Consider the following 27,373-nt stretch of genomic DNA (forward strand, 5'->3'; position numbering starts at 1 on the left):
CCCCAAAACTCTGATCTCAGCCAAACAGTCCTGTTAGAGGGTCTACCCAAAGGGCTGCTGAGTTTTGGGTTAAAGACAATAAGGACCAGGCCAGCCCACAAAGCCTGGTGGTTCCATAGTCCTAGTATGGCAGACCAGCACAGGTCATCAATCCAGGTGAGAATTCCAGCCCAGGGTCTGGGTTTCTTGCTCTACCTAAACATGTTGCCCCCTGTCCTCATCTTAACACCTATACACCAAAATTCCAAGTACCCATCTCAGTGCATAGTCTCCAGGGGCAGGCTAGATTACTAGGATGCCAGGTGGCTGTGGGGAGACTACAGGATGCTCCATTCACCTGCTCGCACCTGCAGATCAGGCAGGCCTTGTTCTGCCTCCCCCCGCCCTCCCCCATGTATCTTCAGGCAGTAGAAGGACAGATGGGCATTCATAGCAATAAGGACCGAGCTGTGGAGCCATCTTAAATGAGCATCTCCAAAAGGAGAGAGGCCAGTGTCCCAGGCCCTGGGGGAGGCTGAGAACCACATTGCAGCAGGAGTGGGCAGACACATTCCCTGCACCCTGACACCAATCACGGGATTCAGAGACCTGACAGCCCCGAGAGGTCACTGGGGACACCAGATGGCAGGCGGCATGGGGCTAAGAAGAGCAGCGCCCCTGCTAGGCTGCTCTACGGTTCCAAGGCCTGCTGGGGGAGCATCCCCAGCCGTGTAATCAGCCACCTGTGCACAATGCACACCCCACATAGGCACCTGTCTGGGCATGCACACAGGGGCACAGAGATTTCCACAACATAACCCCCTCTACAAGCGGGGCTTCAGCAACCCGCCCCCCCCCCCCCGCACCGGACCTGTCTCCCAGCTGTGACTCCTAGGGTAGCAGCATGCGGGAGATCACGGCTCCAGGGCTATTCAAGGGCTGGCCGTTAGACCCCATCACCCCATGGAGCAGGGTTGTCCCTCACCCGCAGCAGGGATGGGTCCAGGACCCTGGCCCTGCCTGCTTGGAGGCAGAGACAAAGGGGCTGGTGAGCAGCGCGGAGAGAAGATTCAGCATCTTTCCTCCTCCTTGAGCTCTTTGTCTACCACCTCCATAGTTTCCCCCCCCCCAACATTTCCATTGTCTGAATCCTACCTCGTCTGTGAGGTGCAGAGATCCCCAGCCCAGAGCTACAAGGCAGCCAGCACAGGGCGCTCTCCGCTCCCCAACTTCATGGGCAGCACGGATCATGGACAGTCCCTCTCCTGTGGGTTTGGGAGTGCAGCGGGGCTCCCAATCTGGTCTGTGTCAGTGCACAGAACAGTCCCCTCCCCTCTGCCAGCTCCCCCACAGGGATCAAGGCTGTCACACATGACCCGCATGGTAATAATCCTCCCCGCCCCCTCCCCAAGGATTTCCTCCTTCAGCAACAAACCCATTCAAGAAGTTTGCCCAACTGCCCGGGCATGCTCAGTGTACCGAGCCAGCCTGGCTGGGAGCAGCAGCGCGGCTGGGCTTAGAGAAGAGCTGACCAGTACTGTTGGTCACAGCCACTCCAACGAGGGCCCACTCCTGGCACAGCTGCTCACAGGCAGGCATGCCAGTTCTGTCCATGAATTGCACAAGTTTCCAGCCACCCCCTTCCTCCCGAGGAGGAATCCAGTCTCGGTGGCCTCCAATGCTCTCTGATCCAGGATGTCGACAGGTGAGCTTTGGACTAGAAAACAGCCCCTGTGCTGCCCTGTAGTCTTGGTGTCACAGCAAAGAAGCACATGGACCACGTCTGGCTAGGGTGACCAGATGTCCCGATTTTGGGGTCTTTTTCTTATATAGACTCCTATTACCCCCCACCCCCCTGTCCCGGTTTTTCACATTTGCTGTCTGGTCACCCTATGTTGGGCTCCTACTGCGGAGCTCAGCCTGCAGTGCATTTCAATGGCCGACTGGCTGAGGCTCAGCTCCTCACCTGCTTTGGCTCAAGGGTCCCGCGTGGGGCCACTGGGGAAAATCAGAGTCCTGCTCTGCCCCTTCCCTGCTGCATCAGCTCCCCCCGCACCAGCCCAAGTTCCCCGATCCCTTTTAATAAGGGCACACGACTCTGGCGGCTCATTGTTAGCATCCCCGGAACAGCTGTCAGCTAGCAGCACTTCTCCCACCCCCAAACACCCAGCAAGCTGCCTTTATCCCAGCCTCCCCCCGTGCTGGTAGGGTTGGTGGTGACGTGGGGGAGGGGAGCATGTGCCCAGGAGCTGATGTTAAGGACCTCTATCTGCAGTTGGTTCCAACAGCATGAACCTTCTGTGTAACCAACCACCCCCCAATCCCAGCCACATCCTGGAAATACAGGGCATGAGCAGGACATCCTATAGGGATTCGGCTGCAGGAGGCAAGACTGATGAGGACACGCCAGCAAAGTGACAGTGTGAAAGAGGTAAGAACAAGGAAACCACACTTGCCAGAGAGTCCCCCAGCCCCGCCGGCGAGCAGCACACAACGGGTTTGGCTTGGCTGCGGGAACTTGGAGAATCAAAGACTGAGCTGCTCTCTAGTGACTTGAGGAAACAGGAAACCCCAGCAAGTGCCACCATCACCCCAAAGTGGCATGTGTTTGACCCGTCACCGCTGGTCCTCCACCACCCCGATGACCTACACACAGTTCTAGAATGCCCCTTGCCCTGTTGCTCTGCCCATGGCTGCCACGTTTCACTGGAGTGAATGCAACATTAGGACATACCTGCTTCATCCAGGAGCACACTGCACCTGAGTGTGCGGAGTATGCTAGGACGGATCGCTTGGTGGGTGTACCTGGCAGCACAGCAGGCAAACTGCACCTGGGTGCACTGTGTCCCCCAGCTGAATGGCAGGCTCATTGCACCTGGACATTGTATGTGCCAGGAAGTACCATGCCAGGTAAGATGCACTGCACCTGTGCAGACCCAGTAAGGCACAACTGGCTGCATGAGCCCAGTGGAGAGCAGATGGGTCTGGGTAGAGGAGAGGAGAATGAAGTAGGTTCACCGCTACGTAGCAGCAGGCCTGAATTACCTATATGGTCCTATAAGGGATCTCAGACCACACGGCAATCACACTGTACACGCCAGCCAGGGCTGCAGGAAGCGAGCGGCAACCCGCAGTCAACGGGTCTCTTCGCTGACTGGGCTTCATGCCTCAGAGCCTTCTTGGCTAGGGTAGCCTAGACCAAATTTTCAGCTTGCCACCGCACGAGGGAGAAATGCCACAAACAGAGATTGGCTAAACCCCCAGAACCCTGCAGAGGCCTCAGGGAGGAGCCCAATGCAGTTCATCGTAAGTCCAGTTTCACATGGTCCACAACCGCCTCCACCCTGCCCCCCCCCAAGGCAGTGGGGTTAGAAAGAGGACGAGGACAGTTACCTCCTAGGCAGAGCAGGGCAGTCTCTCCAGCCCCCTGTGCACGCGTGGGCTGCTCCAGGGGCAGAACCGTCCGCTTCTCGTGCGTGTGACGCTCAGGCCAGAGTGGGTGATGGCAAAACCGATGCTGCGCTTCCTGCTTTGTGGTTTCGGCTTCCTATCAAGAGTGCTGAGCTGTACTGAGCTCGTTGCCATGGGAACGAGAGCCTAGGGTGGAGGGGAACGTCACTGGCACCAGGAGGGGTTTCAAGGTGGGCTGACGAACGGTGGAAGCGGCAGGGCAGCAAGGGGTGCAAGGATAGGGCCAGGCAAGGCAGGACGAGAGACCAGCACCAAGCCTGCGTCTGACCAAGGTGCTTCCGAGATCATCCCACCAGGAGCCTCTTCTCCAGCCCGAAGAGCCTGACTTGGAGCTTGGCACGCTGACGTGCCATGGCAGATACGTTTGAAAACAGGCTGCTGAGCTCTTCAGGATCAGCTCCCGGGGGAAGATGGCACACCCTGCAGAAGGAAAGTCCTCTCCTAGGTGGACACTAGGCCTCTCCCAGCTGCTCTGTCAGACTTCTGAGGCCCCTTCCTTCCCACCACAGCAGCAGGGAGAGCCCAGGTTTGGTCTCTGCACAGGAAGCTTTCTGCAGAATGTGTTTATAGCCTGACATTTGCCTGGCTGGGCTTGGACTCGGTGACTTTTTCAGCCAACGATAACCACTAAACCCCCACCCACCCACACAGAAACCCTGCAGTTGCAACCCACACTATCCTGCCTCTGAACCTCTAAACCGCAGCTCACCCCACTTCAGCCCCTGCTACACATCTTCGTGAGCAGCAGCGAAGGGAGAGAGCGTGCGGAAGGGCCTTATGGGAGGGGCAAGGAAAGAAAAGAGCAAGGAAAAGGTTTAAAGAAAGAGAGGCAGCGCTGGGGATGGGGGGGGAGCTGGCGACCGAATGACAGGCAAGTTCAGCCACCCGCTGGCGTCTCCTGGCATGGAAGGCGCAACAGAGGAACGGGCTGCATTCCTGCCATTGTGCCATGGGTGCTGAGAGACCCAGCCATGAGGAGGGGAATTCCACTCCTCCAAGGGCCTGTTTGCTCAGGGCTCCCAGTTCTCCACTTTCTCACAGCTCCAAGCAAACATTACAGCCCCGGAACACAAAGCAGAGCACTTCAGATAGGGCATCATGCTGATGAGTATTTACCCTGGGCTGAGGGTGCTTGCCCAATCTCCCCGTCCTCACCCGCAGCCTCCTGTAGATTCAGGTGCTTTTTCCCTCATGAGACTCTTGGAAAAGCAGTAAGAGCAGCGGTACAGTGCAAGACACTGGTCTCTGACTGGATACAGGGACAGCCATGTATGCAGTACGACAGCAAACAAGCTAGAGGTGGCAGGCTGTAGAGCACAGCCAGTGGGTAGCCTCAACATGTGTGCACGGAGTAGTGTTGTGCGAGAAGTTGCATCTTTGCACTGCTGGAGGCTGTCTCACTGTTCACACAATGACCAGGAACAGAAGGGAGGGAAGGGATTTTGCACCAACACGTGCAAAGACACAAACGTTCCCGTATTTCGATGCAGATGGCAATCTTTGGGCAAGTGTAATTTCTAATGCTGACGTTCAAAGATGAAGCCAAGACAATGGTTGAGTGGGGGAAAATGTCTCACTGTTGCTCAGAGAAAGGGGGGGGTTCCCTCAGAATTAGGACTGAGTTACTGACAATCTGGCCATTTTCACAAACTGGAAGCCGAATGGAATGCTGTTGTGAATATTTCACACACATCCATGTGCACACAGGATACATCCAGCAAGCCTGTGCCCTTTGTCTTCTTGATAGGATAAGGTGGCCTTTCCAGGAAGTGTTGAAACATCCTAGTGCCTTCTGGCAGTAACTGCTACCAGCTGTGACAACACTGAAGGAGACCGGGACTGTCTAAACCACACTCCCCTACCCACTCCATCAATACAGAAACCATCACGAGCAGCAGCCAGCGTCAACCACCCCAGGAGCCAGATGGGGAAGGAATGAGAGCAGAGGAGTAGTGACCCTGTTGGTACAAGGATGATGGAACCTGGAAGGAACACCAAGAGGAGTCTTTATACTAGGGCTGTCGATTAATCGCTGTTAACTCTCACGATTAACTCAAAAAAATTAATCACAATTAATCGCAGTTTTAATTGCATTGTTAAACAAGAGACTACCGATTGAAATTTATTAAATATTTTGGATGTTTTTCTACATTTTCATATATATCTTGTATGCTGTGGTGTAATTGAAATCAATGTGTATATTTTGATTACAAATATTGGCACTGTAAAAATGATAAACAGAAGAAATAGTATTTTTCAATTCACCTCATACAAGTACTGTAGTGCAATCTTTGTCCTCAAAATGTAACTTACAAATGTAGGGTTTTTTTGTTACATAACTGCACTCAAAAACAAAACAATATAAAACTTACGAGGCTACAAGTCCACTCAGTCCTACTTCTTGTTCAGCCAATCACTCAGACAAACAAGTTTGTTTACATTTACGGGAGATAGTGCTGCCTGCTTCTTGTTTACAATGTCACCAGAAAGTGAGAACAGGCATTTCCATGGCACTTTTGTAGCTGGCATTGCAAGGTATTTACATGCCAGATATGCTAAACATTCATATGCCCCTTTATGCTTTGGCCACCATTCCAGAAGACATGCTTCCATGCTGATGACGCTTGTTAAAAAAAATTCGTTAATTTAATTTCTGACTGAACTCCTTGGGGGAGAATTGAATGTCTCCGGCTCTGCCATATATTTCATGTTATAGCAGTCTCGGATGATGACCCAGCACATGTTGTTCATTTTAAGAACACTTTCACTGCAGATTTCACAAAACGCAAAGAAGGTACCAATGTGAGATTTCTAAAAGTAGCTACAGCACTCAACCCAAGGTTTAAGACACTGAAGTGCCTTCCAAAATCTGAGAGGGATGAGGTGTGGAGCATGCTTTCAGAAGTCTTAAAAGAGCAACACCGATGCGGAAACTACAGAACCCGAACCACCAAAAAAGGAAATCAACCTTTTGCTGGTAGCATCTGACTCAGGTAATGAAAATGAACATGCGTCTGTCCGCAGTGCTTTGGATGGTTTTCGAGCAGAACCTGTCATCAACATGGACACATGTCCTCTGGAATGGTGGCTGAAGCATGCGCATCTGTCACGTAAATATCTTGCGACGTCGGCTACAACAGTGCCATAAGAACACCTGTTCTCACTTTCAGGTGACATTGTAAATAAGAAGCGGGCAGCATTATCTCCCATAAATGTAAACAAACTTGTTTGTCTGAGCGATTGGCTGAACAAGAAGTAGGACTAAGTGGACTTGCAGGCTCTAAAATTTTACATTGTTTTATTTTTGAATGCAGTATTTTTGTACCTAATCCTATATTTGGAAGTTCAACTTTCATGATAAAGAGATTGCACTACAGTACTTGTATTAGGTGAATTGAAAAATACTATTTCTTTTGTCTTTTTACAGTGCAAACACTTGTAATCAAAAATAAATATAAAGTGAGCCCTGTATACTTTGTATTCTGAGTTGTAATTGAAATCAATATATTTAAAAATGTAGAAAACTCTCAAAAATATTTACATAAATGGTATTCTATAATTGTTTAACGGTGCAATTAATTGCAATTAATTTTTTAAATCACGCAATTAATCGCAGTTCATTTTTTTAAATCACTTGACAGCCCTACTTTATAACCCGTCCCGGGTGGTTCTCCTGGACTTCCCACCTACTCCACTGCCCAGCATCACCACACATATTTCCGAGTCCTGGGATGGACTAAATGGTCACAAGGAGAGAGAGTCAGGGAGGGGGGTGACGAGAGAGAAGGGCAGAGAAATCAGAGGTGGGGAAAAGACTGGGAGAGGGCAAAGGATAAGGGAGGATGATGAAGAGGGAAAGACACTGAGCCCAACCACTCCCACTCACTCATGCCCATGGAGCAGCTCACCCAAGGAGCTCACAGATTGCAGCGCCTGTGCAGGCTGCAACACCCTTTGCCCCCAACAGCCGATCGTTGCTGGCAACAAAACAACCCAGCCCCAGACTCTACAGGTGTCGGCAATGGGTGGGAGGGAGGAAGAATCCAGGCAAAGAACAGCTCCCAGTCTCACCTAGAGCATGAGGAGGAGGGGATGGCGGAGCTAAAGGTCACGGATCCTTTCTGAATGCACTACCCTCAGCAAGGGGCTTAATTAGCCCCTTTGGTCTGCTGGGGTCCTGGGTGTGGGACACAACTCCTCCGCTGCAGTGAGTCAGCAGGGGGACACCCCAACCCACCAACGGGGGAGGGCAGCTCGCTCCTCTGGGCTGTGACCTTAGAGGAGGTGGGCGTGGGGATGGGAAAGCCCCCACCCTTTGCTCAGTCCCAAAGGCGGTTAATCACTGACTCTGTTCAAATGGAGTATTGGGGCAAGGCTGGTGCCAGCAGCTGAATGGGAACCCCTGCAGGGCCCCATGAGGAGGGGACCGGTGGTCTCTGGGGCTCCCCTCATCCAGCCTGGGGAGGGGCAACTCATCTCTAATCCCCTGAGAACCCCTCTTAGTCACAGCAGGGCAGATTATCCTTCAACGTGCCCCTCTATCCTTCCTGGGGGGAATGGTCTCTCTGACCGTCTGTCCCCCCAAGCCCTTCTGCCCCAAGCTGGGAGGGATGCCCGTGCCTCCTCTCTTCCCCAGAGCCCCTCTGCCCCCAGCTGGGAGGGGTGCCCATGCCCCCTCTCTGCCCCAGAGCCCCTCTGCCCCCAGCTGGGAGGGGTGCCCATGCCCCCTCTCTGCCCCAGAGCCCCTCTGCCCCCAGCTGGGAGGGGTGCCCATGCCCCCTCTCTGCCCCAGAGCCCCTCTGCCCCCAGCTAGGAGGGGTGCCCATGCCCCCTCTCTGCCCCAGAGACTCTCTGCCCCCAGCTGGGAGGGGTGTCTGTGCCCCCTCTCACTCCCCTTTCCCCTCCAGAGCTGTGTGTCCCTGCCCCGTCCCTCCCAGACCCCCTTCCCCACACTCGCTCCCAGGACCAGAGGGCTGCTCTCCCCCCTGCTCTCTTACGTTATGTCACAAGCCAAGCGTAGCACCCTTTCCTTGCCCAAACAGCCATGGAACCTCGGCCCCAGCTGGTGCTAACTGAACTCAGGGAGGCTGGTGCCGGGACGGGACCAGAGCACAGGTGATGCAACGGTTGCTAAGAAGTGGTGAAGTCACATTGGAGTCTCTTAAAGGGATACTGCTAAGTCCCAAGAAACTGCAAGCACAACGGTCCCACCCAGGGCCTGCGTGCAATGCTTTGTACAGCAAGTGCTGCGGGGGACTCCTCTCTCTCCCCCTCCAGTACCTCTGCTGCATCCAAGCACCTGCCACCATCAATGTGACGAAACCACCGTGCGCAGGGGAAGGGAGACACCACCTTGCAAGGGTTTAAGGGTGTTAAAAAACTTGCGGGATTGACTGAGAAGTAAAAATGCAGGAGTCCTGCAGCTGCAGCAGTGGGATAATTAAACGCACGCATGCCTGTGTGGGTGTACGCGTGGGTGTGAGAGAGGAATATCCACCTTCCCTTTCCCTGCCATTGTACTGATGCCTCTTTTAGTTGCCATTTCAGTTTCCAAATGCCTTGACCGGGCCCACTGGCTGCAAGGGGTCTGCGATCAGGGTAAACGTCAGTTACGTGCCAGTGTAACTGACACTGCCCAGAACTGTGTGACTGTTAGAGGTTCTTGCTTCTGGGGTCTGGTGCACAGGCAGGTTTTTGGTGGGCACGGGGTACCATGTTGGCATCAGGAATTTGGTGCCCTACTTGCTGTTTGGTCCCCATCAGCTAAGTGTTGATTACGGGTAGTGGAGGGCTGCTCTGCAAACAGGACATGCTCTGGCAAGCCTCTTTATCTGAACCAGGGCCGAGTAAACAGCAATTCTCAATCTCAAGCTGGTTGGTCTCTTTCTATTCCAATCTGTTTAGAAAGGGGAAACACTGGCTACCTGCCCCGCCCTCTCCCTGACAAAAGCAGTGGCTAGGCCTACTGAGAGTAGCACTGCTCCATAGCACTAACACAGGGGTGGGAAGTAGGAGATGTGGCTTCTCAGCCCAGCCACTTGCTTTGTGACCGTCAGATGTGGCTGCTGATTTTGGGTGCCCAACTTGAGACATAAACACAACGTAAATCTTTACATACGCCTCTTTGCTCATCTTCTAGACCAGTGGTTCTCAACCTTTCTGGGCTCAGGACCCACTTGTAAATGGTTATGGCCTGTCACAACCCCGTCAATTGTCTGTGGGTGGAGGCCCTGGGACAGTTTCGGTTGCATCCTGCCTGGCACTCACCCCACAGTGGCAGCTCCTGTGCTGTGCGGCTGGCTGGGCTTGGCTCTCCCCTCTGCGGTTGCAGCACTGCTCAGGTTTGGCCCCACCCCCCCTGACTGGACCAAATTGGTGAGAGTGGAGTTGTGACCTGGCTCCTGGGGTTGCAGTGCCACTCACTCAGATTTGGCCTACGTGGGCTCCTGTTGTCATGACGGCTGGGCCAAACCTGAGTGGTGCTGGGAACCCAGAGGCTGCAGTGCCTGCAGCAGGGAGGCGAGCCCAGTCAGCCCTGTGGGGCAGGAGCCACAGGAGCTGGCACACGACCCTTTGAAGGATTCCAGCGACCCAATTTGGATCCCGGCCCATGGGTTGAGGCCATATGCAGGAATATAGCAATTACCATGTCAGCTCAGCCCAGCCACCTAATCTGTCTGTAACCTGTCTTCAACAATGGTCAATGGCAGAGACCCGAGAGGAAGCAGTTTCTGAGCTTCTAGAGATTGACCCCTTGTGAAAATCCAGCACATGGCAGACACAGGCAGCTCCACTCTGCAGGGAAGCTCAGTTTGAAGTGTGAGGTGAGAAATGGGAGCAAAGGAAGGAGGATTATTATAGATAACAAAACCTTCTGGTCACCTCGTAAGTGTCACCCGGCCCTGGGAGACCTGCGTGGACATTACCCGCTTTCAATCACTATGTTCCACAAAGAAAGGACCCTGCTTTCATCAGTTTTGTGTAGAGAGAGAAGATCTGGACACGCTCTGAACACCGACAGATGATGGTGACCCTTAGCATCTAATGGTGCTTCACATCTAAGCACTCTGCAGACATGGCTCAGGGAAAAGTCCTGAAAGTGCCCAATTTGGCCAGGAAATGAGGTGTGTGCGTGTGTGTGTTGGGTGTGTGTAGCTGTGTGTGTGTATTGGGTGCATGTGTGTAGCTGTATGTGTGGGGGGGTGCGTGCGTGTGTGTAGCTGTGTGTGTGTTGGGTGCGTTTGTGTAGCTTCGTGTGCTTGTTGGGGGTGTGTGTGTGTAGCTTTGTGTGTTGGGTGAGTTTGTGTGTGTGTGTTGGGTGCGTGTGTGTACCTCTGTGTGTAGCTGTGTGTGTGTTGCGGGATCTTCTCCAGCTGATGGCTTGAAAATGGCGACATTTTGCCCCAGATCAGTGTGGCAGAACTGTTCCCTTTCTCCCTGTGAACAGCGATCCCTCAGGCTGGAAAGACATTGGGGCTGATTCTCTTTTCAAACCGGTGCAATTCAGGAGTGACTCCATTGCAGACCATGGAATGAGACAGGTGTAAAAGTGGTGTGAGAAGCTGGCATTTCGCACAGTCCTCTCACATTACCCCTATAGGGAGAGCACCCCTGGGGTGGATCTTCTCTGACTCACCTGGCTCCCCTAGTGGGGAAGGGTGCCCATTCGGGACCACCACTGGTAACTGGGTGCTGGGCTCTGAAGCTGGCATAGGGAGGTGTTTTAAGGCAGGGTCTCAGGCAATGGAAGGAGCCAGACAGGGGCTATGTAGGTCTGTGCTTTGCACAGGTGTGCCCAGGTCTGCATTACTGGCCTCAGACTCACTTGCCCCACCTCACTGGACTGTGCTGAATTCTCATTCGATGCTACTCATGGCTCTAAATTCTCCAATCGAACTTCCCCATGTCAGGTAAATCCCAGCACAGAAACAGCCTCCTCCTGCTGACAAGTCAGAGGTGACGAGAACTAGCCAAAGGGGCTGGCGGAGCAGGGAGTTCCCCACTGCGCTGGTGAGTTCCATCACGACCTTCCTCCACTTCTCGGAGTGTGGGAAGGGAATTTGAGGCCCTCTCCATCCATTCTGCCCTGGGTTTCCCCATATTGCCCAACCAGCAGCCTTTGAGCCTGACCCATAGGGACCACTTTGTGTTGGGGTGAGAGGGGAAGTCAGTGTTCATAGCCCACAGGGCTCCTTGGAGTATGTGAGAGAGACAAACTCCACCAATGACACTCTGCCAGCGACTGTCCTCCTTGCCCTCAGTCCATTCACCCGATGGTCATTGGCCACCCAGACCATCACATCCCCTATGGGCCCAGATCAGCTTCTTTTATACCTACAGCATGTTATTCGAACACAACAGTGCAGTCTGCTGGGGGCTGTAATACTCTGGTCTACGTCTGGTTGCTGGGCTTGTGTGTGGGGTTCAGAGGCCTGTGATAGACAGACGGTCAGACAAGATGACGGCCTTAAACTCTGTGTCTATAATTTTACCAAGCAAGGTGCATGATATGTCCTGAGGATCGATGGCTGAGGAGGATGGGGGAAGGAGGTTGTGGCTCAGGGTTTGTAGGGAAGGGGAAAGCGCAGAGTGTTCTGGCTGCCACACTCAGATCTCTTTATGTGTCCTAATTGATTACTCCCCATAGCTCCCACATGAGGCTCCCATCATCCCCATTTTACAGTTGGGGAAACTGAGGCACAGATCGATTAAGCCCACCACTTCCAAGAGAGGACATTGACTGGTTGTTCGAACTGAGACACCTGAAGCCTGATTTTCAGAAGTACTGAGCTCCACAAAACAGAGATACCCGGAAAGGTTTGGCCTAAGTGACTTGCCCACAGTCAGCAGTAGAGCTGGGAACGGAACCCAGGAGTTCTGGCTTGTGACTCCTGGTGCTCTGCCCCAACCACCGACACTATCCTCCCCTGAAGACTGGCCCTTGCCAAAAGGCTGCTTGGATCCCCCTGAAACCAGGTCGCTCGGGAAAAGAACGCCCAGGACTGGCCGGGTGGCACCTGGGCCAATCACATGGCAGTCTGGAAAATGGAAAGCGCATCCTCTTTGTTGGTGTGCCAGGTGGGAAGCCACAGCCACATGAGGCAGCACCCTAGGGGGCTCCGCCCTTTACTGCAGGCGGGGCTTGTCGGAAAGGCTGAGCCCTGGCGAAAAGGAGCGTTAGTTTGTATAACGGTGCATGTCTGAGACCATGGACTGTGGGGTGACCCTTCAGGAGCAGCAGAGCTCTGGTGATGCCTTCTTAAAGGCAGTGGAGCTGAGAATGAAGGCAGCCATGGGGCTGAGGAGGGTGCTCCTTTGTCCCCCCCCCCATTAGGCTGGAGAACAGCTGTTTTAAGCAAGCTGATGCGCAAGCTGCCGGTTTGGGGCAAGGGGCAGCCATGGCTCAGAGAGGAATATGGGATGCCAGAGCTGATCACAGCTTCAGCCCCCTGTCACCCTGCTGCTAGGGGGTGAGTTAGCGCTCCACAGGTGTGGTAAATCAGTGGAAGAATTCCTGCAAAACTGGGGCCATCACTCGTGACTCTCTTTCCCTGGTTGTAGCTAGTGCCATGTACTCCTGCTCCTGCCCATCCCATCCCGGCTCTAAACACACGGCTAGTTATTCCACCACAGCCGACCTCTCCCCTCACTCTCTCAGCTCGCCATGAGAGTCGCTGCTCGGAAAACCAAGCCCCAACTGATTAGTACAAGCACTACAACTAAGGAGTAACAGCTGTGCAACCCACACGAATCCTTTCAAAAGCTGCTCATTAAGAGCTAATGTCGCAAGATAATGGTTCCCTTTGGACAGACCCATTCAGGGACTAATTCGAGCTGTTTTATTTTCCAGGCAGGAGGTGAGTAATCCCAGGGCCACGTTCTATTGCAATGATTTAATTACTGATGAAGGTTTAATCAGCGTGTGAGCTATGGAAGCCCTAGGATTCTAGGGACACAAATGGGTGTTTAGCCCAGCCATCCTTATCGCTGTTCCATATCCGGTGTCCTAGCACTGTCTAGTGGTCAGAGCACAGGACAGGGAGCCAGGAGATCTGGCTCACCTTGGGTGACCTTCACCGGGGCCTGATCCTCAGAAGTGCTAAGCATCCATGGCACCAATTAAAGTCAATATGTGCTGCAGGGACTCAGAGCCTCTGCCAGGCAGCCCCTCAGCATTGGGGCCTCAGTTTCATTCGCTGTAAAATGAGAAGACGACTCCTTCCCCAGCGGCGCCACAGGGCCTGACTGCTCCATGAGTGTGTGCAAAGCACTTTGAGGAGCTCCCCGTAAGCATCCACAGAGCTCCCTCATTGGCCTCCTGCAAATCCCTCCTTAAAACTCTCCTTTGCCGTGATGCCAACACAAAACTGGCCATTGCTTAGGCGCTAATACCTCTGCCTGTCATGCTGACCTGTGTTGTCTCATTGTTTCCTTGTGCTCCCCTGACTGTATCCATCGGTTGTCGCATGTCTTAGATTGTAAGGTCTTTGGGGCAAGGAACTGTTTGTACAGCACCTAGCACAATGGGTCCATGACAGGCTAGGTGGTACTGCAATACTACTAATAAATAGCAATGGCTGAGATGATCACAGCAATCAAGTTGCTTTCCAATTAGCTGATGTCTCTTTTCTTCTCATTGTATTAACTTTTAGCACATGCTGTTTGTAAAGCACTTTGAGAAGGTGAGATGCTTTGTACGTTATTTATATAGGATCAATAAGTCAGAAACCAGCCATCCTGCACGGCCTGGTACAGATGGCAGCCGTCCCAGGCAGCCCAGCACAGAATCCAGTCACCCTGCATGGCCTGGCACAGATGCCAGCCATTCCATGCAGCACGGCACAGAATCCAGCCACCCGGCATGGCATGGTACAGATGCCAGTCATCCCATGTGGCCTGGTACAGAATCCAGCCACCCTGCACAGCCTGGTTCAGAATCCAGGAGGCAGAGGCCAGCATTTTCAGAAGGGCGCACCCAGCTCCATAAGTGAGGCCAGTGGAAGGTCAGAGGAAGAAAGGCGGAGCAGAGGCAAAGAAGAGAAAGAAGAAAAGAAACACCAAAATAGCTAAGTACACTTCTCCTCCAAGGGTCCACTTGCTCTCCGTGCCGCTAAGAAGCAGAATGCATTCCTAAACCGCTTCAGTCAAGCCTAAGTAAACTGAGAGGAGGGGTCCCCTTTACACACCCCACAGGGCGTGATCTATAACCATCAGCCACCTCCCTTCTAGCCTCCCACCCCTCCGTGCCTGCCCATCAGTTCTAGTCTATTCTCTCGCTGCTCTGAGCGCCGCGGTGTCCATTTATGCATGTGAGGAGCTGGACAAAGCCACCCACATCAGCCCAGGAATATTTGGGCCTTTCCTGGTTTTGTAACCTGAGCCACCAGGGGAAAGTGGCTGACAACTCCTGTATGTTTAGGAAGGAAAATGGTGACCGGCCAGGGCCGGCTCCAGGCACCAGCCCAGCAAACAGGTGTTTGGGGCGGCCAAGAGGAAGGGACAGCACGTCGGGCTGTTCTGCAGCAATTCGGCAGCAAGTCCCTCTCGGAGGGAAGCACCTGCCGCCGAAGAAGAAAGCGGCACGGTGGAGCTGCTGCTGGAGTGCCACCAATCGCGATTGTGGTTTTTTGTTTTTTTTTTCGCCGTTTGGGGCGGAAAAACCCTGGAGCCGGTCTTGTGACCGGCTCAGCATTTTGGCACAAGAGGAAGATTTTTTGGTAGTGCAGAGACAATGCAGGGGAATTTAGGAGAGGCTCCAAGCACTGGTATGCACAGAGGTATTAGAACCAGGGCTCTCTGCATGCACCGGGAGAAATGGAGAACTCTTGAGAGGTTTGATAAAGTTTTTAGCTCACACTCCCTCCCTTTCCTGCCACCCCTTTTCACAGTTTAGCAACTCTGCTCTTTGCAGGACTGGATGGGAGCAGAAGCAGAAGTGAAAACTGCCAACAAAACTGCTGCACTTCAAGCAGTGCTGGCCTGACAGGAGCATGAGAAAACTCACGGGAGTCAAGTACCAGGCTCCTGTACTGTGGCCTTTCTTGCCCGGAGATTTCCACCCTTCCAATGGGATAGCTACCTCAGATGGCCAGGAGAGACTTCAGCTTAATGGGATGCAAGCCATTAGCAATCCACTTCCAGACCCTGCTATCAGTGGGGGTAGATCGAAGATCCGAGGTTGGAATCAGTACTGGAGAACCAAGGAACGATATACAAATAACCCTTTGGTCCCATCCTCATCTTATCGCCCCCTTCCAAGAACACAGCCCTGCCCCCACTGCTCAGCATGGCCCCACTTCACTGCAGATGCAGGCATCGTCCTCTACCTCAGACAGCCCAGGAGCTCCGAGCTCAGCAGTTAGGGCTTTCATGTCAACTGGGTAAAATGGGGGCTTTGGCCAACAAGATATTTTCCCAACAGGGGAGTGGAAATTCCAGCCCTGAGCCGCTTGTCCTCCTCCCCCACTTTCGTGGGAGCCCCAGAATCTTTGTGGGCCACTCTGACACAAGAACTGGAAATGAAACATGGCTGCTGCCCCGTTGCTCGGTGTGCAAGCTTCCTGGGGAAATGAGCAGGCCCAAGCCTGCATCCTGAGCAGCTTTCTAGTACCTAGAACCTGGCTACTGGGAAACCAAATTCCTTCAGATGTCTCAGGGAAAGTGAAAGGCCCAGAAAACCTGAGTGGCCTGGGGGATCAGAATGGACTGGAGAGTCTCTCTCATCTAGGATGCTAGCTTGGCATGGATGGGATCCAGGTGCGATAGTCACTGACTGTTGCTTTCATGTGGTGGCTGTCTGGTGGCCTGGATGACATGAGCTTGTTTGCCTCCTTCCAATTCTCAGCAGACATGTGTCCACATGTCAAAAACCATCCTCACTGTCACTAATTGGGGGAGGCTAAGGGTGGAATAGGCCAGGGAGACTGCACTATTCTCTCTCTCGTAGAGGAGGGACCTCTGCGGTGGGTCTGAGGCACCTTGGAAAGGAAGTGTAAGGAGCTTGCAATGCTGGCATCCCCTGCTTGGAGGACCAAGAGAGGACAGAAGATAATTGTTATTCATCAACAACTGATCAAAGAAACCCAGGAGCGTCCCTGAGACGCGTTAGCAGCAATGGATATGTCAATCAGCCATCACAAAGGACAATGAGCAGCACCAGGGCAGGAAACACCACACCTGGCCCAAGTGGAGTGGACACACTTCCAGCCCCACACACTCCCAGACAGCTGGGCGAAAGGACAAATCTTTTTTTGGCAAAAATAAATAAATAAATAAATAAAACATTTGCAGATTTCAGAAGACACCAAAACGTCTTGCCGAATTCATGGACATTTTACCAATACCTAAGCTAAACAGGTGAAGGTTCCCCATGCATGCAAAGAAGGGCTAAGGTTCCTGCTGAAGCTCAAAGCCAGCTTGTTCCTGTCCCAGAGGAATTGGAAGAGGCAGTCCCAATGTATGCACTGAGCCATGTGCATTTACCATGCCTGGAGACTCTCCCTCTGCAAAGTCCTGTGGGGAGCCCTGTGCTTGGGAGAGGGCAGGAACAGGTATGCTCGGGGACCAGGAGGGCTGGTGAGAGAGGAACAAGCTCATTCCTAACTTGAATTGGACCCAGTCCCGGGTCTAAGGAATCTGCTGTAGAGCAAATGCAGCCCATGTGTCATTGTGTGGGTTTGTTTATCTCCAGGGTTCAGGCAGCTGGGATTTGCCTTTCTTCAAAATCAGGGGTTGTCCCTTATCAGGAGTTTATTTAAAGAATTTCCCAGACTCCAGAGGAGCCCAGGGACCTGCTGCCTTTGAAATCAACTGTTCGAAGAACCAGCTTTCATGGAATCTTCAGTACAACAAAGACAGGACAAGGGCTACAGGCCCCACTTCAGCAAGGCCCTTACACAAATCACCTGAGTGGTTCTGCTGAACTCAGCAAGGACTCGTGTTGCAGGAGTGGGGCTGCTCATGACTTAAGCATTTTGCTGAATCGGGATCTTTTCCCAGGGGCCAAAAAACTGTTCAGAAGGAAATAAACGGGAATGGAGAGGACTGGGGTCTGGGATCAAATCTTCCCTTGCCAATGTGTGGGGTAAAGAACTGATTTAATACAAAGGCAGACAGCCAGGACTGCTCATCAGCCTCCGCTAGTTCCCCCATAAACTACGGCTTTGCTTATACTCAGCACATAGTCCTGCTGCCTTCAGTAAGCGACCTGGGCAGTAATATCTCTGAGTGAGTGGTTGTGCCCCAGACACGTATACTGGGCTCTGCCTTACAGCGGGAATCTTTACAGAGTCTGTTACACTGAAAGCCAGCAGGAGGGATGGGCGGAACACCCTGCAAACCTGCTCATTCTGCCCGCTTCTGTATCTGCTCCTGGGATTCGGGACCCGTCAGCCACGTAGCCTGGGGGTCTGATCCCCAGTGTGAGCTTCCCCCAGGACTGCCCTCTCAGTGCCAGCTGGGACGTCAGCCATGGGAGCTCTGGGATCCCCGCAGGGCTCTTCCTCAGCCCCATGGCCTGTCCGCCAGAGTTCACACTCAGCGCTGTGCAGTGCCTGTCGCCCCAAACAGCGAGCACTCAGCCTGTCCTCGTTCCCCACGCCCCCTGTTCCCAGAGGCAGCTTTCCCAGGGCATGCAGGCTTGGAGATGAGCTCAAACTGCACAGCATTATCAGCCACCTCCTGGCCCAGTCCGTTCCTTACTCTGAGCAAACACAGCGCTCTCCCCCTAGTCTGCAGGCCAACCTCCGGTTACTGCCACAGGGAGGGGAGAGGGCAGGCTCCATCTCCAGTGGGAACGCAGAGGCCCTGGGAACCACTGTGCTTCGCTGGGTTGATTTGCTCAGGATTTGTCCCAGCAGAGCCAGAGCCAGAGCCGAGCTCTCCAGTGGGAACCACAAACCTTCCCAGTCTCCAGCTGATAAGAGTGAGTGGCAGGTTTACGAAGGGTGATAAGCAAAGGGAGTGAAAGGCTCCAGGTAACGGCGAACTCTGACCCTGCTCATGACAAGGGCATGGGCTGAGATTTGCCAGTTCTTTTAAACCCGAGTCTAGTGCCCATCGCTGGTCTTGCTTGGAACATGTCACGGGGGACTCAGCTAGGAAGCCACCGTGGGTGTATGGTTGGCACATTTAAAAGCTTTCCCTGCAGGGGGGGAGGAGGGGCATCCTTGTGTTATGCTCTTACTGCTCGGGCACCAGGTCAGGAGGAGACAACAGCACCATTCTGAGATGAAGGGGGTCTTTGCAATGAAGGAGCCAGACTCAGGAGACGTAGGTTCAATTCCCGGCTCTGCCACACACTCCCTACATGCCCTTGGGTAAGTTACTTAGGCGCCGATCCTCAAAGGTATTTAGGTGCCTAACTTCCATTGAAATCCAGAGGAGTTAGGTGCCTAAATGCCTCTGAGGATCCGGGCCTCAGTTCCCCAGCTGTAAAATGGGGATATTAGCACTGCCCTCTCTTGCAGGCGTGTTGGACACCTTATATGATTGTCAGGCACTTTAACCCGAGGGGTAATGGTGGCCAGATATTCCCCTAGATGGATAGCTAGGACACTACAGGATGGAAAGACAGAAACCGTCCGTCACTGCAGGATAGATACTTAGTGTCACACAGGGTCCCAAAACACTTTTCAAGCAAACTTACTAGCTTGTAAGTGTACAATGCAACAAAAACCGGGGGCAAGTGGGATCAGCAGAAGAGGTGAGCAGGTCTATAGAGCCAACGGCATTGCAGAGTAGGGAGTGTCTAGGGACAGGTGGCCTCTACAGGAAGTAGTCTTCACCGAGGGTCCCCCTTCAGGGATCTGTTTGAAAGAGACCACTGCCAAGAGAACTGTTCAGCCCCAGCTCCCCGCACCCCCGCCAGCTGCTCCCTGCTTGCTCGGGGAGGCGTGAAATATGGCAAGGCACAGTTTGGTCACCTGCCACCTTCTCCAGCCCCAGGGCCGAGGAGGAAAATGAGGCAACAATGCTGGAGGAGTTCAGCTCCTGTCCTTGTGTCAAGGAAAGGAGGGGGGCTTCGGTGCGAGTTCCCTGCATTACATTACAAATGTGGCCCTGGCGTGGGTTCTGCCGGAGGTAAAGCACACATGTCCTGACCTGCCTTCTCAGCAGAAATGCCCAAGGAGGACTGCCCATCACCAGGGGGCAGAGAGAAGGAAAATGGGGGACAGATGAGACGTAGGTGCAAGCTGGGATGTCTGTGACCAGGTCAGGGCAGACCAGACCAGTCCAACATGGCCCAAACAGAGCTCTCGATCTTCCCCCACCCCTTTCCCCAACACTTATTTGAATCAGAATGGTCTCGTGGTCGCCTTGTGCTCCCTGTCTGTCTATTGTACCCACTGGTTGTCTCGTGTTATATACTCAGGCTGTAAGGTCCTTGGGGCCAGGGCTGTCTTTCGTGAGAGGTGCAGACAGCACCCAGCGAGGAGGGGCCCTGACTGGAATCTCCACGATATGCACTAAGATCTGGGGTGAGCTCCTCAGAACGTTGGTGGATGTGGGTCAGAGAGCTGGTTTGGCTCATCTGGAGACTGGGCCCAGCTCATATCTGACCCCAGATCCAGTTCAGGGGTGTTCACACCCCGGGTGTTGGCTTGGGTGCCTGTCTAGATTAAGTCTGCTTTGGTTCCCAGGACCGAGTTACTGACAAGAGACTGGCTGTAGTTCAACAGAGCCTGTAGTGTGAAACCCAGGATCTAATTCCCCCAGCATGTGGGATTTGGGGTATATGCAGCAGGCACAGTCTCCTCTCAGTCCCCCATCGCATCCGACCCACTGCAGTTTTCTAACCTGTTAGACTTCCACGGGGCCCAGTTCCCAGTCCCAGCAATAAGAGCCATTGGACAACCACCCCTCATGACACCACTTACAGACACCCTTGGGCTTGCATCCCCTAACCCTCTCTGCGCCCCTTCATCTGGACCCACATCTACCTCTCCCCCGGGACTGGCCCCCATAGCCGGGGGAACAGCTGATCCAGGGAAGCGAGGGCTGGCTCAGAGAGTACGTCAGCACCAGCCTGGCAAATGCCTCGGCAACGTCTCATTCCCTGGCTGAGGCCCTTCTCATGCCTGCTACCTCCGAGCATCAGCTGGAGAAAGCAGGGAAAGAGAGAGAACGACTGTTTGGACCTGGCAGTGCTTCCCAGCTGCAAATCCCAGCTCATGCGGTGTCAGTTTCTTTCACCAACACCGGCAGAGTTAGGAGAAGAGACATCTGACAGGGCAGCCTTGAACACACAGGGCAATGCTATGCCCTGGATGTTCATTCTTAGCTCTCATTGACTTCAAGCTGTGTTGGGCAGAATACAGCCAGAGAGATAAGAAAGAGAAAAGTCCTACCTTCCTTTGTCTTCTCTCGGCCCTGCATCTCCTCGCTCACAGAAGAGACTCTTGGAGAACCTGCCGGGCCCATGTAGGGGACTTCCCTTGGGTAGGAACTGGGAGCAGGAGCCCCAAGGCCTGAGACCTCAGAGCTGGAGAAGGAGTTGACTCTTTCAGCCATGGATCGGACATGTTCCCTTGGACATGCTGCTGGGCCCCCAAGGAAGGAGGGTTGAGATGTCACTTGCATTATCTGAGGCCGAGACATGAGCCTGAAGGGAGCAGCTTGAGCAGGAGACCGAGATGGTGGCCAAGGGCTCTCATTGACCTGGGCACCTGGGCACTTCCCCGGAGATGGCGCTGCGGAGACACCACTCACAGAGGCTGCGGCTGCACCCTCCTTGGCCCTACCCGGGCCGGGCTGCCGGGACAGGCTGGGGCTGGTGCTGAGGCTGAGCTGGAGCTGCGTCCTTGGCAGCGGTCTGGACGCAGAGTCAGCACTCGGCGCTGGATCCGAGCCATCCAGAGGCTTCCCCACCAAACCATCCAGGCTGAGGGGGAATTTCTGCAGCTTTGTCGGCTGCCTGAAGGGTGGAGGAGGGGGGCTCAGACTGGGCCGCTGGGCTGCATCGGAGAGTGGGGAGGAAGAGGAAGAGGAGGAGAAGGAAGGCTCCCTGCTGATGGGTGTGCTGCTCTTCCCTCGGAGCAAGGCGCAGTTCTGGCTGCTGCTGCTCCAGGCTCCAGCAGAGTGAAAAGCCAGGGCAGGGGCGAGTGGGATGGGGGAGCCCTGATCTTCGGCAATGTGCAGGTCCAGAGAGGGCAGTGAGCCATGGTTCACTCCGGCCTTGGACACCAGCTGGATGGGCTGTTCCGCCTCAGAATGGAAGACATTACTGTGGGAAGAGAATTTCTTCAGTGCCGGGCTGGCAACCGGGGCGGCCTTGAGCCCCCGAGGCTCCGGCTGCCTGGCAGCACTCTGGGGTGTGCTGGGGGGCGGTGGGCACTCCAAGCTGGAGGAGGAGCTGTGGAGGCTCTCGCTGCCCAGGCCTAAGGAGGAGGAGAAGCCATTGGGATCAAGCCTGGCTTGGAAAGAGGCGACGCGGGTCAGGCTGGAGTTCACAGCGCCGTTGGCCCTGGCCAGCTGGATGGTGCCTCTGTTGAAGGAGAAGCTGGTGCTAATCCTGGTCTTCAGCACAGGGCTCTGGGCTGGGCTGGGGCTCGAGCTGAGGCTGATGCGGGATTGATGGGTGGGTGGCATGAGGCTGGCCAGCCGGCCGCTTTCCCCATTGCCCGCGGCTAGGCTGTCTGCAGGCGTGCTGGAGCCGAACGGGCAGGAAGGCAGAACAGCTGGAGCCTCTTCAGCATCCTCCATATCGAACGACCTCTTCAGTGCTGCAGGGAGAGAGGAGGGGGTGGGAGAGTTAGAGCAGGACTCCCCAGCCCATACACCCAGGGCCATGCAGCCTCCTCCCCTTCAGTCCCACCGGCACTTCTAGCAGGGTCTAGACTTGTGCAAAGAAATCACAGCGAAGGGCCCACATGACTCTCCTTGGGCTCAAACTCTCCCCTGAACTTTGGGGCCCTTGGGGACCAGGTCTGGCCCATCTCTGCATCCCAACAAGAGCTGGAAGCACAGAAAAATCGCCCGCCATCCAAGCTGGGGCTGCATTCCCACAAACAGCCTCTGGGTTTTGGAGAAGCCTGAGACCAGCTTTGGGCAGAGCCAGGCCCAAGTTTCTGGGTCTGGCCCCCATCTGGGTCTGAGCCAGCACTAGGGGAAATATGGTAGATTTGAGCCCAGATCCAAAGTGGAATTCCGAGGGTATGAAGCCCACCTGGACCCAAATGGGGGAAAGATTAGCGCGACCCCCAGTCTGGGAAATCAACCCAGCACCGCTCCCCACAGCATCCGTGCTAGCTACATGGTGCATTCTGCTGCATTGCCTTTCAAATCCCCCACCCAGCAAGCCCTCCCCATGAGGCAGAGCACAGGCAAAGCGCTCCCCAGCTCTGGACTGAGTGGGGTGGAGGGGCTAGGGCAGGGCTGGGGAGGGGAAGCAGACAGTCAGCCTGGCTCCCCCTTTGCAGCCTGCATGGAACAGAGGGTTTTATTAGCAGGTCCCCAATGGGAAACTGGAGCCGTGCTCTTGGCTCCCCTCCTGAGGTCTATAATCTCTCACCTCTCTCTCTTCGCTGGATTGTACCAGTGTCATGCACTCCAAACACGCCCCTCGGAGGCAGCACACTAACTGCTTTCTTCACCTCCAACCAGCACATGTAAAGAGTCCTGCCTGGGGCATCCTGGGTAATCAGATCTGCTCCCTGCGCCACCCCTGCACCCCCCCTTTGCTTCAACAGGCTACGTCTGGGCTATGGCGTGGAGAAGGCAGGGCACTGCCCACCCTAACAGAGTCACCCAAGCCAAATCAAATATTGCAAAGGGAGTTCAGAGCTGAATTTGCCACGAGTTCCACAGCTACTGGCACATTCCCTACAGCACCCCCTGCTGGCAGAGCCTGGGACTGGACTAGAGGGGAGCTCCCCAATAGCCAGCGTTTCTACCCCATTCACTACAGCACCCCCTGCTGGCAGAGCCTGGGACTGGACTAGAGGGGAGCTCCCCTACAGCCAGCACTCCTACCCCATTCCCTACAGCACCCCCTGCTGGCAGAGCCTGGGACTGGGGTGGAGGGGAGCTCCCCAATAGCCAGTCCTTCTACCCCATTCCTTACAGCGCCCCCTACTGGGTTAGACTGGGAGTGGAGCCCCAGACAGGCTGATGTCAGTGTCCTGTAGTGAGCCAGCCATCAGTCACTGAGCTGTTTCACTACTGACAGCTTGTGAAAGCTGCCCTCACTGCTGGGCTGTGTGAAGTCCTAGCAAAAGGAGGGGCTGGTGGGGGGTGGGCTGCAGCTGTTTGAGGCAGGAGGCAGCAATCGCTCTGCCTAACTAATGGCTGAAGAGGACAAAGCAATCCACAGAGCAAAATTAGCCCCTCAGAGTGTGGCAGAGCTTCCAGAGGGGGCTGGGGGGAATGCAGCTAGAACTCTCTCAGGTGTCAGGTACTTCCAATAGATGTTGGAGTGAGAACACCAAAATGTTCCTAGGTGCGCATGTTTGCTTGGGTTTGTCTGGCCCCTCTTGAAGAAGAGCATGAGTAAGTTAACAAATACACGGACCACACAGTCACAACGGGCCAGATTCTCTCCCTTCTTTGGCCAGCACCAGTGAATTCCCACCCGGCAGGAATATAGTCCATTGCACATGCTTTATTCCAGTTCAATCATGGGGTATGTTTTCAGGAGAAGCAATTGACAACAGGGGGAGGAAGTGGGGGGAGGGAAGCACGGCTGGTTTGAACACTGCAGTGTGGAATACTGTTCATAGCTCTATTACGGAAACATGCAGCTGCCCCAATCAGAATCAGCTCCCATTGGTCTAGGTGCTGTTACCAACACACAGAAAGACCCAGATAAGCAAGACTCTCTTTGTATTCTCCAACTCCACAGCAGCACAGACTTCTTCCCTTCCCCCACATCTAAGCTTTCATTTAAAAAAATGTTTCCAACTTTTATGGATGTGAAGACAAGCTTGAAAAGATGACCTGAATGTAACTAATGCAGGGATGTCTGCCTGAGTCTGCAGAGAGCCTGAAACAATAGCTTTGAGAGCCATTGACTGCCTCATTTGTATTATTGGGTTGTTAACTCTGAAACCTAAAGTTGACAGCACAGAGTCAACTTTTTAACGACTTTGCAGATCATACCAGCAGAAATCTTATTGTTTGTATTATAATGTCACTGCAGGCCCCAGTCAGGACTGGGGACCCATTTGTGCTAGGCACCCTACGAATACATAGTAAGAGACAATGCTTGCCCCAAAGAGCTTGCCATTAATTTAAGAGGTGATACAACAAGCAGGTGTAACAAACACCTAGATAGGAAGATGGCTCCTCAGCAAAGTCCAGGAAAGGGGTGTGGGCGGCATATGTACACAATTGACCTCAGCTCTGTGCCCAGCTACTAGAGGAGTCCCACAACTACAACTTCCTTAGTGATGGCCCGGAGCGTTTTCTCGTGATTCGCATTGCCCATGGCAAGAGACGCCCTGCTTGGTTTCCTACTCTCCTTACTGCTCAGGAAGATATGTTCTGAGCTAACGGACACAGATCTATATCCACATGGGGACTGTGCTTGGTCACGTCCCTAAAAGCAGCGTGGTCTGGGAGCAACTCAGCAGATGTGGCTAAGATGCCCTGCTCCTCCCAGGAGCTATTGGACTGTAACTGACATGAGGTCCAATAAAGGCAGGGGCTTACTATTTCCTCTTGGAGTAGAGTGGAAGTAGGGCATTGAGGGACATCATGGCAGAGGACACGGACTAGGACAGTGGAGGAGGTGCTGGACGCTGTTATGTGAAGAGCAAAGTCAGGAGACATTGTGACCAGAACTGGGCGAAATATTTCCAGAGACAGCGAATTTTGACAAAAAGGGGCATTGCAAAGAATGCAGAATGTTTCATGAAAACATTTAGATTTCTTTGCAATTCTCCTTTTCCTCAACAACAGCAACAAAAATGGAAACCCCCCACTTGCTCTCAGGCCCTTGAAAAATGTTATTTGTTTTCATTTTTAAAATGTCGACATTTTCCTGTCACCAGGATTAGATCGGAAACGCTCTGAAATTGCTGTTGCACGGACAGTGTCCAACTCTTGCCATTTCATTCTGGTTTGGAATGAAACCAATCACAACCATTTCTTTTTTGTGAAATTAACATTCTGCTCTCCAGCCAATTCCAATTGTAACTTACAAGTTCTGTATTCTGGAAAAAAAATGCTATTTGATGTCTGTATCTGGTTATCTGTGTTGTTTTTAGACAGTAACTTTTTTGAGGCAGGGACAGTCTTCTGTTGTGTGTTTGGACAGTGCCTAGCACAAAGGCTGTGTGATCCTAGCTGAGTGCATTAGGTGTTAGTGAATAGAAAATAATAATAATAATAGATATGCTTATATTGAGCCTCCAGAGGCTGCTCTGCTATTGAGACACACAGTTATTTTCCAAAAATTATCTCATTCTTTCACAGTCAAGACATGGATTTACAACCTCTCGACTGCCCCAGCGAACCTGTAGTTCATTTGTAATCCTTTGAGTGTCGTGAAAATTGGAGTATCCGTTGGCAGGTAAGTCCCTTCCCTCCCCAAAGGGCATTCTCCCTCCCTGCCAGAGGGCCAGAGAAAACATCCCATTGTTTAACAGAGGAAGGTGCTGAGATGCTGGAGATTTGGGAGGGCTGGAAGAGAGCTGCTAGCTAGTAAACTTCCTGTAAGAATTTGCTGCGGGGGGGGGGGGGGGGAGGTTATTTGCAGTCCTGGCATGTCATCAGAAAAACAGAGCAGGGGACTGAATTCCAGTCTCTCGCAGAAGAGGGCGATTCCCTTCAGATCAGCATCAAGGTCCTTTGGGGCACTTGCATGGTAAAGAGTGTGGTGATCAGCCAGGGCGCTGGTCACAGGGTTGTCTCTGTTTTGGCAGGCGACTGCTGTGGGCACGCACAGCTGGAACCCCTTCGTAAACACATCTGGTCAGGAAACACATTAGCCAAGCCTCAGCCTCCCACTACGCCAAATGGAGCTGCTCCGAGGGGGCCTCCCCAAGATACAGGCTCATCAGCTCTCCCCCATCCCCCAACACACACACATGCTCCGCTGAGCACAGATCCATTTGATGCCCTGATCTCAGCACTCCACAGCATGTTGCCTGCCATTTGCTATTTCCCCATTCCCTCCTCCCATGCCCCATTCCACACACCTCCGGGGTGTTGAGCTGTTTCTGTGATTAGACCAAAGGGCTCTTTGGCTCTCATTTCTTCCTTCCCACGGATCTGCCAATAGCCCCCTCCCCAATCCGAGCTGGGGGGCCCCATTCTCAGCCCTGCAGGGATGAAGGAGGGCAGGCAGTGATTGACCCTCGGAAGGACGCAGTCGGCTCTGCTTGCTGGTATTGGCGACTATACTACGTGTCAAACCATGTGCTGGGTTTAGCGCTATCTGTGCCCACACGGCAGGGTTCCTGTTAAAGCTGACGGAAAAGCTCCCTCTGACTTAAAAGTTTCAAAGTGCTGGGGCCTGGGCCTCCTTCCCATGAATGGCCAAGCCGCAGGAGGCCTGTGTTCAAGCCCAGAGAGGGACGGCTGGGTGGGCGGGTGAGCGTGGGGCAGTGCTCCTGGCTCCGCACTCTGAACCGGAGTCATTGCTCTGGGGCAGCACTTAAGATGTTTCACTAGAACTGGGTCTTGCGCTCCTCCCAGGCTCTCCCCCAGTGCCCAGCACAAGGCCCAGGCACCGGTATATGCTGGGTGGGCATGACCTCCTCCCGCCCTGTAATGGATAATGCAGAGCAGGGACTCATGGGACAGAAGCATGGTGCTGTGGGTTACAAAGGAGATCCAACCTCTTCCCCAGCTGGACAGTCTGTGAAGATCTTGGCAAACTATGGACCCATGGGGCTCGGTGAGGTTGTGCCCCAGGATTCCCAGCTGTGCATGGCCCAGTGCTGAGCAAGAAGGGCAGGTGCACTGCCAGCCCCCATCCTGG

General features: G+C 53.7%; 1 protein-coding gene across 4 annotated transcripts in view; it reads right to left on the reverse strand.

Annotated features, from left to right (window-relative positions):
- SEPTIN12 (septin 12) overlaps nt 1-27,373 on the reverse strand; it is a 67,274-nt gene that overhangs the window by 29,422 nt on the left and 10,479 nt on the right. For 2 of the 4 annotated variants that reach the window (XM_054042848.1, XM_054042846.1), the window contains exon 2: nt 20,799-22,172. In XM_054042848.1, the coding sequence (XP_053898823.1) occupies nt 20,799-22,172 (1,374 nt within the window). Of the gene's footprint in view, nt 1-1,134; nt 1,210-3,372; nt 3,522-20,798; nt 22,173-27,373 lie in introns of those variants that run through there. The other 2 variants (XM_054042849.1, XM_054042850.1) reach the window with 2 other exon arrangements.

This window comes from Malaclemys terrapin, chromosome 10, assembly GCF_027887155.1.
Source record: "Malaclemys terrapin pileata isolate rMalTer1 chromosome 10, rMalTer1.hap1, whole genome shotgun sequence".
Lineage (NCBI taxonomy): Eukaryota > Metazoa > Chordata > Testudines > Emydidae > Malaclemys > Malaclemys terrapin.